General features: G+C 35.1%; 1 protein-coding gene across 2 annotated transcripts in view; it reads left to right on the forward strand.

Annotated features, from left to right (window-relative positions):
• LOC149783009 (neuroguidin-like) overlaps positions 1 to 18,748 on the forward strand; it is a 41,338-nt gene extending 22,590 nt beyond the window's left edge. For both annotated transcript variants that reach the window (XM_089934581.1, XM_089934580.1), the window contains 7 exons: positions 37 to 161; positions 2,184 to 2,239; positions 8,114 to 8,162; positions 10,781 to 10,876; positions 14,325 to 14,357; positions 15,975 to 16,005; positions 18,684 to 18,748. In XM_089934581.1, coding sequence (XP_089790707.1) covers positions 37 to 161; positions 2,184 to 2,239; positions 8,114 to 8,162; positions 10,781 to 10,876; positions 14,325 to 14,357; positions 15,975 to 16,005; positions 18,684 to 18,703 — 410 coding nt within the window. In that variant the 3' untranslated portion in view covers positions 18,704 to 18,748. The remainder of the gene's footprint in view (positions 1 to 36; positions 162 to 2,183; positions 2,240 to 8,113; positions 8,163 to 10,780; positions 10,877 to 14,324; positions 14,358 to 15,974; positions 16,006 to 18,683) is intronic.
• The last annotated feature ends 281 nt before the right edge of the window (positions 18,749 to 19,029 follow it).

Raw genomic sequence — 19,029 nt, forward strand, 5'->3', positions numbered from 1 at the left:
CTCTAAAAGAAAGTATTAAATCTGGGTTTACTTCAGATGGGGATGAGACCACTGCAGAGAGAGAACTGAGGAAGTTGCAGCATGCTCGACAGAGGGCTCTTAATAGTACTATGATGAGGGAAATCCGAGCAGAATACACTGATGCTCCAGAAGAAATCAGGGTGAAAAACACACTGCTAATTATGAAACCCTACTGTAGACATAGGTCAATTCAGGGTGGCACAAAAAAAATAGACTTTTTGTCCAGGTTGACTGACACATAGGAGACTCTGTCTTCTAGTTGTTTTAGGTCAGATAATGTTCCCACAACATAAGGCTATTAATTTTCTCTCTCTCTGTCTCTCTCTCTTTCTCCCACTTAATTATGATATTGACTGCCATGAAACGGTTTCTGAATCAAAGGAGAGACAAATGGTTGCAGGACTTCTTCTAGAGAAACCCCAGCTGAAGATTATGGTTTGTCCAGATGTCAGTTATTAACTCGTTCCCCATTTGCAATCATGTCAGCAACAGCTGGGACAGAAATATAAGGCCCTTCTCATCAGCTTTTTTGCAGTGAAAGCTAGAATCAATATCTTTCATTTTTTAAAAACTTTGTGGAATGACATCAGACAACAGACATTCCCAGCAGGTTTAATGTTCTAGCCAGTTCATTATTAAGAATGGGCCATCCTCTGTGCAACAGGTGTTCACTTCATTTGTCAATGATTTATTGAGTTAGCTTAGTTGATAGAACATTAGATTCATAATTCAAGGCTCATGGGTTCACTACCAGCCCAGGACAGCCTAGATAAGTTGCCCCAATGTGTCCATGGGAAAGGCACTTGGCCCCAATTGCCTAGGCATGAATGTGGCCCAGAAAACTACCAGACCTAGCTAGCAACAATATTGTAGAAGTTGGATGCTCATGCAGATAAGTCTGATCCTGAGGATTGCCATGATAACAAACATCAGCTGATACTCCATACATGCACCATGGAAAGCGTGTATGAAGTGTGAATGCATGAACTTGGGCAATGGCACCCAAGAACAAAACTAGAACAGTATGCTACGCAGGTAATGCCCCAAATAAAAGACATGGTGGACGGAGGGGAGGCAGGTGGTTCTTTCCGCAGATGATTTTAAGTTAAATGCAGTGTCGGCACTGAAAAGCACGCATCTTTACAGGCATCCCAGTTGCTGAATTAATGCCTCAAACAGCAGACATGATGTTTGATCACGTGCTCCAACTTGGTCATCTGATTGGTTTAACATGACAACATATCTAGTTACTAGCTTATTAACGTATACTGGCTGCAATGACGTCATATCTGGCAGAGCAACCATAGTAGACAAAGAGGGGCCCAACAAGGGGCCAGAGAAGGATGCATTGTATGTTACTCAGAATATATTTAATCAATTAAATTACAGTTAGTGTGATCAGGGAATGTATTTGCTGGAGAAAGTAATTTTTTTATAGTAAATTAAGCTTCTCTTAGAATACTTGTCCAGTTGCATTACCATAAAGTCATCCCACATCTCAAGTTTAAGCTGGACGCTATCCAGTATATGGGTAGCCACCTGGTGGTGGAAAAGGGAGGTAATTCAGAAATGTACTTCCCATTAAATATGATGTATGGATATGTAAGACAAAATGTGTTGTTTTTCCAGAAGAACTAGATTTAAGAAATAGTGAAATTGATTTCCTGGCATTAATTTGATTGGGGATTTATTCTCAGAGTTTAGTTGCAATGGTTCAATGTTTAGTATACCAGATGCACGACCAAAAGAGTGCAGGTTCAAATACTACCATTGGACAAGCCTGGGTCAGCTATCATAATGTGCCTTGGGCAAGGCACTTTACTCTAATTGCCTTGGTACTAAATAACCTACTTATGTTGCTGTGCCCTAAAGCAGCAAACCAAACCAAACTCTGAGAAATTTACTTTAAAATTAACTTTCTGTTGACCATATTTACAAGAGATATTTTGCCAGATGCATCATTACCACATATAATTTGATTATATGAGATACTATGTTGCATAGATTTTAGTGCTGTCAGTTGCAGAATGCTATATGTTATCAAGGTCTGAGTTTTGGTGGTTGTACCTTTCCTTAGGTAGGTATCATGTAAAGAAACTTGATTAGCTTGTTGCCTGTGGTATGTCATAAAATATGTATGCTTATTAATGTATCTTTTTCAGGAGTCCAGCAATATTCATAGGTTTAAAGAGGATAAAAGAACCAAGGAAAAGGAAAGGTAATTGTACTCTTAATTGTTATGGTGTGTGTAAATCTGTGTGTATTGGATTAAATGGTGAAATGTATTATTTGCCAATTGCCATTAAAATACTAAAGTTTTACATAAAAAGCCGATCTTTGTGTATGGCAAGGAGACAAGAGAAACAAATTTGCTACTTAACTTAACTTAGTAGATTTGCAGGTGCATACAGTTTCAGAAAGAAGCTGGTAATTTGCATAGCTAGCTTTGTAAACATTGATCAGATGGTTTACTTTACTTTGAATTTGGTCAGGATTGTCAACACTTGAATGTATTTTGGACCCACATCAAGATACAAAAGACCTACTCTGCTTGCCTTTTCCATCCATCCATTCACACTTCTTGTAACTATCATAATTCAGCAACCCTAAAAATAAATTGAATGCTAATGGGTAGGTGAATTTTCTATATATTTAGAAGTATCTTTTTAAGGTTCTATCTTTTCAGTTCCTTTTGTTTTGGATACATTGTCCTTTTCCATCAGTATTAAATCTTCAGTGCAGCAGGTCTTTATAACAAGCAAAGCTAAATAACCATTCTTCATATTTTTAAGCAATGTGGTGTGTACAATGTCTCAGGTCCTTGTAACAAGCAAAGCTAAATAACCATTCTGTATATTTTTATGCAATTTGGTGTGAACAGTGTGTTAGGACCTTGTAATAAGGAAAGATAAATAAATAGTCTGTATATTTTTTTGCAGTTTGGTGTGTGCAATGACTCCAGTCATTGTAACAAGCAAAGCTAAATAACCATTCTGCATATTTTTATGCAGTTGGGTATGTCTCAGACCTACATGAGCCATTTTTAGATTTCGTCTCATCAACTCCATTCTAAATAAACATATGGCAATTGAAATGCTGTTAACTTCATATTTTCACATTGGATATTGCTTGTAACCAGGATGGCCCTGTAAATCTTACACATAATTAGATACCATTTTGTAGGTGAATTGCATATTACCTGTAGATGGGCTTGCTAAAGGTTAAATTTTTTAGGTCCAATTTTGACGGTTAATACCCTTTTTCTATCAGTATTTAATTTCCACTGCAGCAGATACTTGCAACCATCTAAGCTCAGGCATAGCTGCCAACCCTCACGATTTTGGTGTGAATTTCATAATTTTCTACAGGATTCATGGATTCACGCCGCATGCCATAAAATCATGAATTTCCCAATTCTCAATTATTTTTAATTTTCTAATTAAGTGCTAGTCATGATATTGGCCAGTGCTGAAATGGTTCTGCACTGCTAGTCATGATATTAATAGAACTATAGCTGATTGGTACCATTGGTCCGGTAGCAAGCATTTTAGCCTATTTTAATCTATATTTATAAGAGTAGCTTTACAAATGCTTTTGAAAGAAACCAGGGCCTAACTGGGATTTTTCTCCACGCATGTGCTGCCAACACTGTTTTGAATTACCTTTCAGCATCACATCTTTAAAACGTTTTTACCACCAAGGAAAAAGAAATGTATTGCACAAAAAGTGATGTTTAGTTTGGAATATACCAAACATTTGATGTGAAATCAGCCATCAAATACCGATATACATCATGCTTTTTGCACACAGTGTGCCACAAATTTTAGCATTAGGCATGGTGGCAGAGATGATGTGAGGAAGCACATTGGTAGCAAAAAGCACATAAAGGTTGGGAAACTACACAAAGACAGCTTTTTCGAGTCTTGGAATTTTTTAGATTGAAAGATTAGCATATATTGTAATTTGCTTGAGTTCACAATTTTCTTCACATGCACCAACATCACTGTTCATTCACCATTCGACATTTCATCTTTTGATTAATACCTTTTTGTAATTAAGCTACACTGCAGTTAAAATGTTTTCACCTCCAAAGAAAAAGATTTGTATTCTACAAAAAGTGAAGTATAGATTGGAGTACACCAAAATTTGGCCTAACGTTCAGCCATCAAACATTGATGTACATTATGCTTTTCGCACAGTAGTGTGCAGAGAATTTTACAGTTGGGAATGTGCACAAGGGCTGGTATTGTTGCTACAATTTACTTTTCATACATGTACCATGTAGTAATATAATTATAAGTACATATATGAAAGATAAATTGTAAGCAACAAAACAAGCCATTGGAGGCATGTGGCAGAATGATGTGAAACAGCACACTGCTATAGCACCCCCAGCAGATTTCAGTTTTGGAGTACTTTAAGCCACCTACTCAAGTCCTGTATTCTACCAATGCTGAAGTATTGTTTGTGAGCTTTCTTGTTGAACATAACTTGTCTTCCTCAGTTGGAGATCAGCAACAATGACAGTGAAAGATTATTACCTCTTGTGAGGAAAAATAAGAAAGACTTTAAGTGCCTCCTTAGGTGCTGAAAATTTGCAGCAATTTTAGTCACCAAGATAAACTAGCAGGCAAGAAGCCTGAACTGTTTTGAAAACAAATTTACCATGGCCTGATTGAGGAAGTTCAAGACTGCCACAGCATCATATCATGACAAATAGCATGAAGTTTGTGTATGTCAGTAAATTTGGCTGCAAATATAGTAGTACATATAATCAGTGTAAATAATGTTTATGTTTTATTTTGAGATTTTTATATAATGCAGTACTGACCATCGAGGTGGATGGAGTTAGTGTCATGATATAATTTTTCACTAATTGTATTCAAAATTCACTAATTTTTATCCCACTTTTCCCTAATCACGAGTCTGGAGGGTTGGCAGCTCTGCTTAGGAACCATTCAGCATATTTTAATGGTGCATTTTATCTTGACAAGAGTTAGAGTGAGTAGCCTGGTACCCTTGTCTACCATGATGCTTTGTGTAAGGTGTCAGGCATGCACTGTTGAATGACTGATACCAGTAGAGAAATTCAAGATGGCTGGAGGAGGGGTAATATAACAATGCATTAGCACTAAAGAAAAGTACTAAATCAATTATTTCCAGATGTGTCACCACTCTTGTTTTGTTGTATTAGTCATAGCTATGTCAGTGAAAGAAGTTCTGAGCATTTGTTTAGAGTGGCACTATGCAGTACTGTCATTTTCCACCATTATGTGTTGTGGGAGGGGTACATTGAGAGATTGCACAATTGTATGGTTGTGATTGTTCAGAGATGCTTTATTTAAATGAAAGTTTATTGATTATGTATTGCCATTATTTAACATTAGGTTTCAATGTTTCAGAATATACTGACTTTGTGATTGTTCAGAGATGCTTTATTTAAATGAAAGTTTATTGATTATGTATTGCCATTATTTAACATTAGGTTTCAATGTTTCAGAATATACTGACTTTTCTGTCTCTGCACCCCCATTTTGTCCTCTAGAGTTGGCATTGAGTTATAGGGTCCACTCACCTGCTTAGGCTCTGAACCCTCCCCCATTAGATAATAGAGTGTCTTAGGTGGGCATTTCGGCTAGGACTTGCACCTGCCTCTCACTGAAAATCTTTGAGGCGTTAGAGTTTAAGGCCAACATATTGTTCACTATTGACTCGCATCCTGATCTCTTTTTGGCAGTTTTTGTCTCCTGCAGCACTTTAGCATTTGCTGTTGGTGGTAGCAAAAATGTCAAGGAATGCATTGTCATTATGCATTGTGCTGTCTTTACCACTGCAGAGACACTGTTTTACAGTGTTCAGGGTTTTGCTTGACCTCAGCAAGAACGTAACTTGAGGTGTAGGCACTCTTTTGAGGTTGTATACTCTTTGTAGCTTCTTGGAATATAAAGGACCAACAAAACTGGTCTTTTGCCACTGCTTCAGTCCCATTGAAACAGGCAAAGAAGCAAAATCAGCCTGGATCAATCTTTGAGTCCTTCTTCTGACAAATGCTTGCATCCTCATTGAGGCATCAGTGAAGGTGAAACTGGTAAACATCTGTAGCCACCTAACTGTGGTGAGAGACATAAGGGGAAGAGCTGGGGAAAAGTTTCTTCCCATTGCCTATGTGAAGTCTTGATTGGAAAGACATTTTTAGTTTTTCTAGCTGGATTCAAGATATGGTGGAGTTTCTTTCTAATATTAATGTGACTGGATAAGTATTTTCAAAGGAATACAATTTATTAATAAATTTCTTTTATTTATATGAAAGATGCCGATCCATCATCAAATATGCTTGCCTTTACTAAAAATAGAAAAGACTTGTAAAGTCTTATTATAAGGAACAAAATTTGACCAAATTGGATGTAAAGCATCTTGACATGAAAATCTTTAAATCTGGTACAAGATAATGCCGATTGGCCATCAAAATTGATAACTGTTACAAAAATGTAATAGAAATAATATTTATCCAAAAACTTATATTCAGAATTTGACCAGATTTGACAGAAACCATTTGACCATGAAGACCCTTAAATTTCTGTAAATGGTACTAAGCTAACATCAACTTTGGCTGCCATTATTAAACAGAGAAAAACCTTTAAATGTCTTATTCTCGAAAACCACTGGATAGTATTAGACCAAATTTGACAGGAAGCATTCAGGCATGCAGAGATTTAAAATTTATCAAAATGATGCCCTCACATGTGGCTGATGTTACATATTCTGCAAAAAAACTTTCAAACAACTTATTTTTACAACCACTGAACAGAATTTGACCAAATTTGAAAAAAGCATTCTTACATGACAACCTTTTTTTATTTGTACAAAATGATGTTGATCTAATATCAAGTATAGTTACTGTTACTAATAAATAAATACAAATTTAAACAACTTCACCATGACTGCTAAACAGAATTTTGACGTAATTTGACAAAAAGCATGCCAAAAGCCTTGTAAATTTGTTCAAATTTTGTCAATCTGCCTTATAATTTGGCTACATTACTATAAAAAAAACTTTTCTTAAAAATGGCTAAACAGAATTTAACCAAACTTTAGATAAAGCATCCTGGCATAAAGGTTTTTCAGTCTTGCGGAAATGATGCTGATCACTAGCTTCTCAAAAACCAGTCATTAGAATTTGGCAAAATTTCACAGAAAGCATCCTGGTCTGTAAGGTCTGTGCCAACGATGGCTGCCACTATTAAAAATGTCATAACATGTATGTCAGAAACATTTGTACTGTAAACCAGATTTAATGAAAAACTGCCCTTGTATTATGCTTTTGGATAGATGTGAGCTGATGAGTGATCTTTGACCTCTTGTTTTATGTTTGTTTGAAACTGGAAAACTAAAGAAAAATTAAATTAGCATAGTTATTTTACACTAAAGTTAAACATGAATAGGTTGCAAAGACTGGTATCTTCTGATGTAGCATACTATCCAGTGCTTGGAAATATTGCTATTGAAAAGGACATTTATTGACTTCACTAACCTGGAAAAAAGGAAATGATTTTATATCAGGATTTTGCATGATACTATCCATTAGCATTTCAGGTCCAAAGCTGATGATTATTGTGGAATATGGACAGTGATTGATTCAGACTGGGTTCCAGGGGGTGGAGAACTAGTTGAACATTTCTTGTTAAGCTAGGCAAATCATTCCGCTTCACAAAATTGAAAACCCTTAGTAAAAAAAATCTGCATGCAGACTTCTTATGTAACTGTATATCCTTACAAATATGCCCATAAAAGATACTCATTGGCAGCCTTATTTTATCCTTTATGGACATGTAGGCATACCATTTTTAGTATTAAAATGTGAAACAATAATGAAAAAAATGACCATAATAAATAAAAATGTCCTTATGAGTATGTGTCCCTGTGTAGTGTAGGCTGAAACATTCTGACTACCTGTATATTCTGACTACCTGAAGTCAATCTCAACTCCAGACTTTCCAAACTTGATCTGTCTCTCACTTTATTCAATGAGAAATAGGTAATACAGGATTTGCTTTATTTGTGCATTTACCTCTGTTCTTTTGCTATTTTTCAGATATGAGGAAGATAACTTTATCCGTATGTCTGTTTCAAAGAAAGAAAAGGTAAGAGATATAGTTACGTCACCCTCAGTAATAACCCTCTCTGAATAATTTAAATTTCTTGGTTGTATCTACATGTATTTGACATACTGTGTATATTCACTGACTGTGCATCTCAAATCCAACTGCAAAGTGCAGACTAAGATCTGCCAGCATATAATGCACCAGAAGATCAGGTTCTGTGCAGTTTGTTAGGAGTAATCAGTAAAGAGAACCTAAACCCAGATCTGCTGGCGTATTTGTGCTGGCACATTGGGGTCTATGTTGTTTGTAGTTGTACATAAAAAATTATAATGTGGGTAAAATTTCATAAAGATAGAGGTCATCATAATACACACATATGACAATGTCTCATGTCTCATTATGTGTATATATATTAAAAGAAGTAGCTCTTTTGACTGTGTTGTAAACTCTCTATTCTCAAGGTATATTGCCCCAGCATGGCTGTACTCATTAAAACATGCAAAGTCTGATTTTGAGACTGATTTTACCAAATAAGTGAAGTGGCATCAATATGCCAGGTATGCATGGTAGTAAATTCAAGGAAAATCATGATTTTTAAAATGGTTTTAGCAGCAACTTCCTTTACATCATCGATTCATGCCAGGATAGAGACATATTTGTATAGAATGTGCAAATTCAGACTAAGCAGAAGGGTGTGTGCATATTAAGACATATGTGGGTATTAAGTCAAATATGGTATGTATTTTACATTCCTTTAACAGCTGCCAACCCTAACCCCTCCATGGCTGACATGTTGCATGAGTTTTGCTATGCAGAGTTGTGGAATGATGAGCAATGTGATTCAGAGGTCACAGAGGACACAATATGATTTTTACTATGATAAATACTTCAGCAAAATTTCACTTAGATAACTCATCACACAAATTATTAGCATTGCTTACTAACCATTTGAATACATTCACAATGGCTGTATATAATGTTGTCAAAACTAATCCCAGTATATCAATTCATGAAAGTGGGATAAAAGAAGAGGGGAAAAAACCAAGGAAATTTCTATTTGATGACACTATAAAAATTAGGAGTCATTTCTTTTCAAGGGCATTAGTTTTTGTGGTCTTAAAAATATTAAAAAAATGATAAAAATACTTTCTTGGAAATTTAAATTGATGGGTTTGGGATGGTAACCTATATTAACCCCACACATGAATACATGATGGAAATGGAAATTTACTGTGTATGCAAATTTATTGGGTATGTGAATTTATTGCATATGTGAATTCTTGATTTCTAACAACCATAAACTCCATGAAAATTGATAGCCTACAAGTAATAGTGAATTTGCATTACTTTTCATGTTGTACTATTGTGTTAATCATGACCATATCATGGATATTAGTATTCCCAATGCATGACTCTAGGCTTCCTTGTTATGACAGGCTACCATTTTAGCAACAATCCATACATGGATCTTATCACTTTTTTGTTCCATGCTGTAGCTTTCCATGGGTTGGTGCTTTTCACCAAGTCCGCCCAGTCTTTCTCTGCCAAATATACTGGCATGTCATTTACTATTAAATAATGGAGTTAAGCACCAAATCACAATCAGGTTTTTTGCCCTGTTGATTTTTTATGTAATATGTATATGATTTCATATATGTGATAAAACATTTCATGGTTATAAGTTACCACCATGTTTAAGTGGGTTTTATTGTCATGAATATATTTGATAAATGCATTTCTGTTGATTCAGTTTTATAGTTTGCGCAGGTGATTATCTTTTCATCGGGTACTGGGTAATTGGGGTTGGGGGCTTGGAGGTGTCTGTGGAGGGTGGGGGTGAAGTGAGGTAAATAGCTTTTAGCTTTTTATGAAGGCAGCTAGGTGATGTGGGGAATGGTAGGGTAAAATAACTATTAGCTTATTATAATACAAGCTGTTAGCATATTAGAGTATTGGGTAATTTGAGAAGGGTGGGGTGATATAGCTGTTAGCTTATCATGAAGGCAGCTGTATGTGTAATTGAATGCTTAATCGATGGAGAATAGTGGGATAAAGTATATGAAAAATTAGCATGTGAAAAAGCAGATCTAGGCAAAAAAGAGACTGCATTAACTCATTGACTTCCCTATATGTACTGTAAACACTTTTCTACCCATGTACTTGTTACATGTATCTTATGAGAAGAAGGGGGTTGGGTGCGCTTTTGGACATTTTACCTCAAGAGTTTACTTTTAAAAAAATGAAATAGACTTAAAAGACCAGTAAAACTTCTTGAAGATGAAAAACAAAAAAAATAAATGGTATGGTTGGGTATGTGCCATTGTTATTGATGATAGACAAATTTAACAGGATAATGAAAGGTATTCACATTACACAGGATGTATTCTTTACTCAAATTACATTATTGTGAAAAGTAATTTTGTTTGAAGTGACATCGCTGTATTCATGATGGGTTTATTTTATCTCATAACAAAATGACATAAAATTTATAAAGACACTAATTTTGCAGTTCAAGAAGGCTGAGAGGCAGAAAGGTATTTAGAGAGGGCAGATGGGAGGGCTATTTAAGAAGGGTTTTGCATCCCTCTTTTTCTTTCTTATAGGAGAACTTGTTGAAATACCTTAAAAACCTAACACATTTTTCCCTATATTTTTAGAATGCAGCAAATAGATTGGGGACAATGTCTGCCCTAAATAGCTTGGTTCATTTTGATGATATCAGTGCTCTCAACAATGAAGAGGATTTTCTTGAGGTATACAAATTATGTAATATATAATGTATTGTCAGTTTTGTAATTAGTTTCAGCCTGCCCAGACTGTATCTGCAGAACAAATTTGCAGACATCATTCGGTAGAAAATAAACATAAAAAATCTATGCTTCTTTGCTTTTTTGCTTACATCGATTTCAAATGTTTTTGATCTCAGCTGTTGAAAAACTGTTGACGTGATTGATATTATGATTTGATAATGTGCATCAAATTCAAAGTTGCTACAACTAAATTGTTTCACAACATTTTCTTTATGGATATACATTTTACTTTTCATTGCTTCAAAGTTGTAAAATGGCATGCTTTGTTTTTATTTATTTTATTTAATCTTGGTAAGCACTCAAAGTGGGGTGCCAAGTGGTCTAATGTGCTCACCATTACAGATCTCTGCCCTCTCACTTCTCTCTGATTGGGTTCGAGTCTTGGGCTTGGCCAGTGTGGGTACATGAGAAAGCTTGCCAGTAGCTTCTCGTGGGTTGGTGGTTCTTTCTGGGCATTTCCTGTGTTCTTCCTCCACCATTTATAATCTCTGCCATGTATAGCCTATCATATGCTGAAAAATGGCATTAAACCCCAAAACAACAACAAGAACAACAACACTCAATGTACCATCTAGCATCCCCCAGAAGCTGGGGTACCCTGTATTCATTTTGTTTTATTTTTTTTTCTCTGGGCCCTGGTTTGGCTTTCCTTTGCATAGCAATCAAAGGTAAAAGGTTTCAGGGTGACCCAGGCTATTTGTAATGTACTAGTCATTCACTGATTTATACAACTTCCAAACAATGAACTAATCTTATTGGATATGTACATTTTTTGCACAAGATTATGTGATATTAATTTCATGTTTTGTTCTTATATCTTTACATTGATACTTGCCACGTCTTCTATTTATGGGGCCCTGAGTGGCCGAGTGGTCTAAAGCGCTCTCCGTTACAGATCACTGCCATCTCACCTCTGTCTGCGTGGGTTCGAGTCTCGGATTAGGCTAATGTGGGTATGTGAGAAAGCTTGCCAGTAGTTTCTCGTGGGTCGGTGGTTCTTTCTGGGGTTTTTCATGGGTTCTTCCTCCACCATTAATTCTGGCCGCTATGTATAGCCTATCAAGTGCTGAAAAATGGCGTTAAACCCTACAACAGCAACAACATCTTCTATTCATACATATATGCACTTTTTGTCTTGCTTGCTGTAGCTCAGGTGAGACTAATAGAATATTATTTTATACATCAATTTAGGATAGGAAAATCCTAATAAAGAGTCAGAATTTTATATCAGCATGAGGCTTTGCAGATGCAAAATTCTATTTCCATACATGGAATCTTTCCTGTTCAAACAAGTGTATAATGAATGATAATTTTTCCCACATTCCTGAGCAGAAAATAAGGATTGAAGTCAGAATGGTGAATTGTAAACTTTGATGCAATTTTAAAACATCAAAAAAACCATTTACAATTTCTTTACCTTAAGAAAGAGCAGAAAATGTTAGTTTTACACTGAAAAGTTCACTGTAACTTGAAACAGTATTTAAAAACATATGAGCATTCAAGGAACAGTGATGGAAATCATTGAGATTGTGGCATTGGAAATTGCGTACTGAACATATCTTGCACAATGGTACAATTGTGAGTAGGTCTCAAATTAAAATTAATCAATTTCTGTCATGAATATTCCTCACTGAAATGCACAGCCAAACAAAATATCTAAATTTAGATATGAACCACTTAGCTTGTACTGTTCGGGAAGGATTTTATCTGAGTATGATCCCAGTTGTCATGGCTATCTCTCAAAGATTACTAAATGTATTTAAAAGGATACCAAACTAAACCAGTCAGTCACATGACAAACTCATTTCATTGTAAACACTGATTATTTCATGCAATAACTACAAATTGCTAGTGAAGGAATATGTTTTTCAAAAAGTGCAAAATGTCATAAGACATTCTCAGTTTAGGATATAAAGTGTAAGCAATTTCATGAAACAAAAAGGAGAGTTCTTTGAACAAAGTAAAAAATTTGATATCAGCTACAACAATGGCTTTTTACACTTGAAACCAGAATATCATGATCTGTAAATATAGCTAGGTTGAATAGTGCAAAACATTCTGTTGTTGGGATACTAACTTGAGTCACTACATGTTTTAGGATGTAAATGTTAATGTGTATGTTGATTATTATGACGTTTGTTTTTACCATAATAACAAAAGAAGATTACGTGATGAAAGACAGCAGTTATGAGATGAAATTTATATTCCCCATCATTGTTCTAAACTGGAAAACATAAATGGCACACATAGGAATGTTAGAAACAAGAGTCATTCACTTTCAGAGGGAGCATTAATGTTAATAGTAGTTGTGGCTCATTTTTTTTTTTTTTTTTGTTTTTTTAATTTTTTTATAAAGATTTTCTTAGTGGTCTTTCTTCCATGCTTGGGATGATTAGTTGTTATACTTAGACTGAAAGATCACTAAGATGCATTGCCATATTCAAACTCCCTTATTCTCCCTTTTCCCCTCAGGCAGGGTCAAGATCATTTGAAAATCGTAGCCAAATTTTCAGTTCAAGATTTTCTTGTACATTCATTCATCCTAAACTTGATAACTATCATACTTGAACTATAAAATCAGTAAGCATTGCCTTTTGATATTAAAATAGGGGGGCCCCGAGTGGCCGAGTGGTCTAAAGCGCTTTCCGTTACGGATCACTGCCATCTCACCTCTGTCTGCATGGGTTCGAGTCTCGGATTCAGCCAATGTGGGTATGTGAGAAAGCTTGCCAGTAGCTTCTCGTGGGTCGGTGGTTCTTTCTGGGGTTTTCCCAGGTTCTTTCTCCACCATTAATACTGGCCGCCATGTATAGCCTATCGTGTGCTGAAAAATGGCGTTAAACCCTACAACAACAACAACAACAACATTAAAATAGGGGCTTCATGTGGCCAAGTGGTTTAATTCGCCTTTTCTGATCACTGTCATCTCACTTCTGCCTATCATGGGTTTGAGTGTTGGGCCCAGCAAATGTGGGTATGTGCAAAAGCTTGCCAGTGTCTTCCTATGGGTCAGTAGTTCTTAAAGAGGCTTTCTGGGGTTTTCCCTCCATCAGTTATACTGGCCACCATGTATAACCGCTTGTTTGCTGATAAATGGCATTAAACCAACAACAATAGCAACAGCACATTAAAACACCCCAAATGTGCCTCAACCACTCATGCAAGGTAAAGTTGTCATTGTCAGCTGAAAACCTCGTTTAATTTTCAGTTTTGTTTTCATTCTTATACATGGACTGTAATATCAGAATGCATTCTTTTATATCCATAAATCCCAAACCTTCTTTTGCCCATTTGGCAAGGTCTAGGTCAGGTCGTTGTGCATTCTTTATTGAGAAACATGACTGTCAGCAGGTCAGGCACATAATCCCCATGTATTCTTGTGTTATTACAGGGGCCATCAGCAAAGAGAAGAAAAGTTGCCAAGGTACACATTTTCATATTTACCATCTCTACTCGCTTATAAGTCAAGTCAAACTGCAAGCAATAAAGATCCTGATCTGACGTAGCATAATGAAATTGCAGACCAGGGTTTATGGTGGTTGTTCTACTGATTACTCCTTACAAACTGCACATACCCAGATCTGCTGGCACATTATGCAACCTCAGAGCTGGGTCTGTGCAGTTTGCAGTTGGACTTGAATTGTAAGAAAGTATATGCAGTAGTTGTATGAAATAATTGGTTTAAAACCAGAATGAAAGATTTATTATATTGCATGATTTGGTGCACGTTGACATAGATCACTTTGACATAGTACTTCTCAGTCTGATTTAACTTTGACTGTGTGGATAAAAGCTACTTCAGCTGAATGGAAATTTACGGCTAGAGTTAGACTTCTCATGATGTCTAGTTGTTTGGTCCTAAATGAAAATAGTGCAGCTCAGATTTGCAATATGGTCAAGAGACTGGCCATCTTGATAATCTTTTATTGCTACTTATCCACAATGGATTATCATATCAACATTGGGTTCTTCACAAATGACTTCTTACGATTAGTTTCAAATGAAAATTATGTCTCTCTGAGATGTCTGCCATGGCAGCCAGCTTGAAAATATTGTTATCACTACCACCTTATGAACGGAAATTCATATAAGCTTAGGGTTTTCACCATAAAATTTTATCATGTCTAATTGGTCCTAAACAAAAAAGATGCTAATGTAATACAATCTGATATAGTGACAATGGCAGCCACCTTGAAAATTTTGTTATTGTTTTTTCTAATGACGAGAAAGACATATTGAGATGTAGTTTTTGCCAGAAGGCTCCTATATGAAGTCGTTTCTTAATTTAAATGATGCCATCTGACCTCCAATATGGCCACCATAATGGCTATTTTGAAAATATTGTTATTGTTACTCCTGCTAGATGGATGGTCATACTGACATGTGGTTTGACCATTAGACTTCTAATGATGTCCAGTTGGTCTTAAATTAAACTCTTAATTATGTATGGCTGTGACAGTGGAACATTTTAAAAACTTGTTATTGCTAAGAAATAAGACACATGGTTTCAACACTAAGCAGTTCAATGGAAGAAATGGTCTTAACTTGAATTCCTGGAAATTCTTTTCCTATTTGGCCAGGATAGTTTTTCGTTTTTTTTCACTGACAGTAAAGATTAGTATAGTCAACTGCCGAGTTTGATTTTAGGTGTCACAACTCACTAGATAAACAAATCTATGAATATTCCAGTACTGATTTTCTGTTCAAATATTTGCAAAATAGTACTCAATTTCAAATGTTTGGTTATTTAATTCAACTCTAAAAGTAATTGAACCAGTGCATTTATTCAGTCATGCAATCTATGCACATCCTATTTAGTTTCTATGGTCAAAAGTCCAAATTAAACAGAATATATGTATGTATGTATGTATGTATGTATGTATGTATGTATGTATGTATCTATGTATCTATGTATATAGATGCATGAAATAAATTGCAAAATAATTTCATATATGTTGTTTTGAAATGCACACAAAGTTTTAACTTTGGTTTTCGTTAAACATTTGAAGATGGTTTCTGATGATGTAATTGGTATTTTCAGGGCACAAAGAAGGGCAGAGGCAAAAAGAAAGGTTTGTATGTTGCTCTGAATTCATTGAGAGTTAAAATTTATTTCTTGAAGTAGAAGAGTACTACTTTCTTAGACTGTCTTCCTCAGCTTCATTCAAGGTTAGGAGATGTAACTGGCACACACAGTGTAAATAATAGTGTGGCCAACAATAATGGGCTGGGTTTTTTTAAACCTTTAAGCGACAGAACATTAGGTTACTATAGAAGAATGGTGAACACAGCACTTGCAGTGTAAAGAAAACAGTGTACATGACAGGAAAACATTTTATTTATGATATCATGTCCCCATTATGCTTCCTGTGCATACATAATTGGGATGGAGATGTCAGTGAAATCTTGTAAATCAAGTTTTAAAACAAAATCCAGGATCTAATATGAACAGCCATTTTAAGTCTGATGTGGATTTTGTATTGTTTTTAAAACTACATTGGGTACTATAGGATTTATTAGAGGTGGGGTCAAAATAGATTTTTTGTAAATTTTCATCATTAATGTTAGCAGCTAAAATTAAGGGCGACACTTCAGCATTTACATGTATATTGTAGTTAGATATATCCAGCAATCATAATTGCCTAGGCATATTATGCCAGGCAGTCTTTATTGCTTATTTAAAACTATTAGTGCTAAATGTTTGGATTATATAATAAACTGGGAAAGCAGGCAAGACACTGCATTCTGCAGAATTTCCTTGTGGATCTTTCTTAATGCAGACCTTAAAATCTGTGATCAAATGTAAGCATGAAAGAACAGAAAAACCTTTAATCTGGATTGATTTCATTAATAAACACAACTGTTTCATGCAATATTTCACTTGTGTCATTTGTAATTTTCTAAGATCTGAATTTCATTCCTGTATCATCTTGCTTTTATTTATTCTCATGAAGGAAGCTTAGGCAGTTTTTAATTTGAATAATTTACTTGTATGTATTTGTGTTTAAATTAAATTAAATGGCTGGATAAGTCATAATGATTTGCATGAACTGAAATTATGTTTTAAAACAGAATAAAAACATTTTATGATTAATTGTTAGAACATCATTAAGAACATATGCTTCAACTCATAAGTGCACACAAAAGGTATTTGAAAGGGTTGGGTGTGAAAAGAACACATCTCACAGATTGGAAGATGTAGTAAGTGTGAAATTATGAGTTGATTTACATGTAAAAACTAATAGCATATAATGGTTTTTAAGTAGATTTGTTAAGACTATTTAACCTTCTGTAAATTAATAACCATGTAAAAATTCATACATTTTTAAATGTTTCAGATGGATCAATTAACCAGGGAAATATGAAACATAAAAAAAAACATTCCATTTTTTATGCAATTCCATTTTCAAAGAAAGCAATAGAAATGTTCCATATAGATATTACACTATTAAGTTTGTGTTTCTTATTACCCTTTTTGGAAGCTATACCTCCAGTGTCCACCCAGCTTGTCCATTATGGTCAGTTTTGTTTGTGAATGGCAACTGAATACACTGTTTGAGTCAGAAACAAAGTCCTTTTTGTTATGAATTGTGCTTGGTCTTTAAACACAGTATATGTGTGCACTTGTACAGTATATACTATCTTTCTACACTAATAGATCTCTAGGGTCAGTTTTGTTTGTGCCTTTACACCCAAACACAATTTGGCCATGTTAGTTGCTTCTGCAGTAAATGTTCACACATGTTGAAGTTTAATATATATTACACTGCTTCTCGATAACTTGCAGCTTGATAACTTGTGAACCCACTTATTATTTTTTTAATTTTTTTAATACCGTTTTAGATGGAGTTGTCATCATTTTACCTTGACATTGTAAATTGTATATCTCCACTAAGCAGACCATTGTTGGACTCAAAGTACTAATGATATGGAAGAATGAGAACCAGTCTAGCAGTGGGTGAACATAAAATAGAGTATTTATTAGTTTGGCTGGCCAGGATTGGTTGATAATGAAAGTTAAATTTTAAAAAGATAAATTTTTACTGAGTTGGATATGCAATGCATATACTTAATATTTTTTTACTGAGTTGGATATGCAATGCCTACAGTTAATACTTTTTACAGAGTTGGATATGCAATGCATATTCTACATGGCTATCAAACTCAGTGTGAGCATATAATAGATAAATGCAGTACTGCTCTTGTTAGAAAATGAAGTTATCTGAATTGGAGACCTAAGTACAAACAATATTAAAAGAAATGAACAAAATTGTTAAAGCAATCATTCAGTTAAAAATTTGGAGTAGATTGTCAAAATCTATGCATTTTCTAAAGCAGTTTTGTATACCCTTTTCAGTGTAATCAAGAGAAATATACACTGTGTAACTACCTGTAAACCATGATTAGTTGATTGGATATGCAGCTCTGATTAAATTGGCTCAAGAGCTAGAAGAGAAATGAGAAAACAGAGAACAGTAAAGATAGAAAATCTATAAAATCAATGTCATCAGTCCCCTCCCCCGCAGCATAAATCATATTTTTTTATTCATTGTTTGAGCCCCAATTATTGGAAACCAGAATTTGCGGGTCACTTTTCCGATGGTGGCTCTATATAAAACATTGGGGTGAAGGCATAAATATGTCAGTTTTTAATTGGATGGGTCATAGGTAGATTAAATAAAGACTTTCTTACACCCACCCCATTTGAGTTTCATGTCAGCTCAAAACAGCAGTTTTCTTTATTTTTCAGGTTTTCACAAGAAAAGGTGAAGCTAGGGTGAAATTATATGAAGAAAAATAAAGTATTGAAAAGTTTACCTAGCTTGATTTATTATTAATGTTGGTATTGGTGTAGTTAGTATCTTCAGTCTTTATATGTCTCTGTCCATTTCTGTGTTGTTATATTCAGAAACTCTCTATATTGACACTCACCCCCACCCCACCCACATCTTGCCCTTTCATTTTGTAGTACCCAAATAGTGCATTGTTAAGACACTTTCTTATCAAGAGCCTTAAGAACAGTCTCTGTTACCATTATGACAGGATAGTGTTTTGGGGCATTGGTTGTTCAAAGTGAGATCAGTACTAGTATCAGT

Source organism: Sinohyriopsis cumingii, chromosome 15 (genome assembly GCF_028554795.1).
Source record: "Sinohyriopsis cumingii isolate HCF-2022 chromosome 15, ASM2855479v2, whole genome shotgun sequence".
Taxonomy (NCBI): domain Eukaryota; kingdom Metazoa; phylum Mollusca; class Bivalvia; order Unionida; family Unionidae; genus Sinohyriopsis; species Sinohyriopsis cumingii.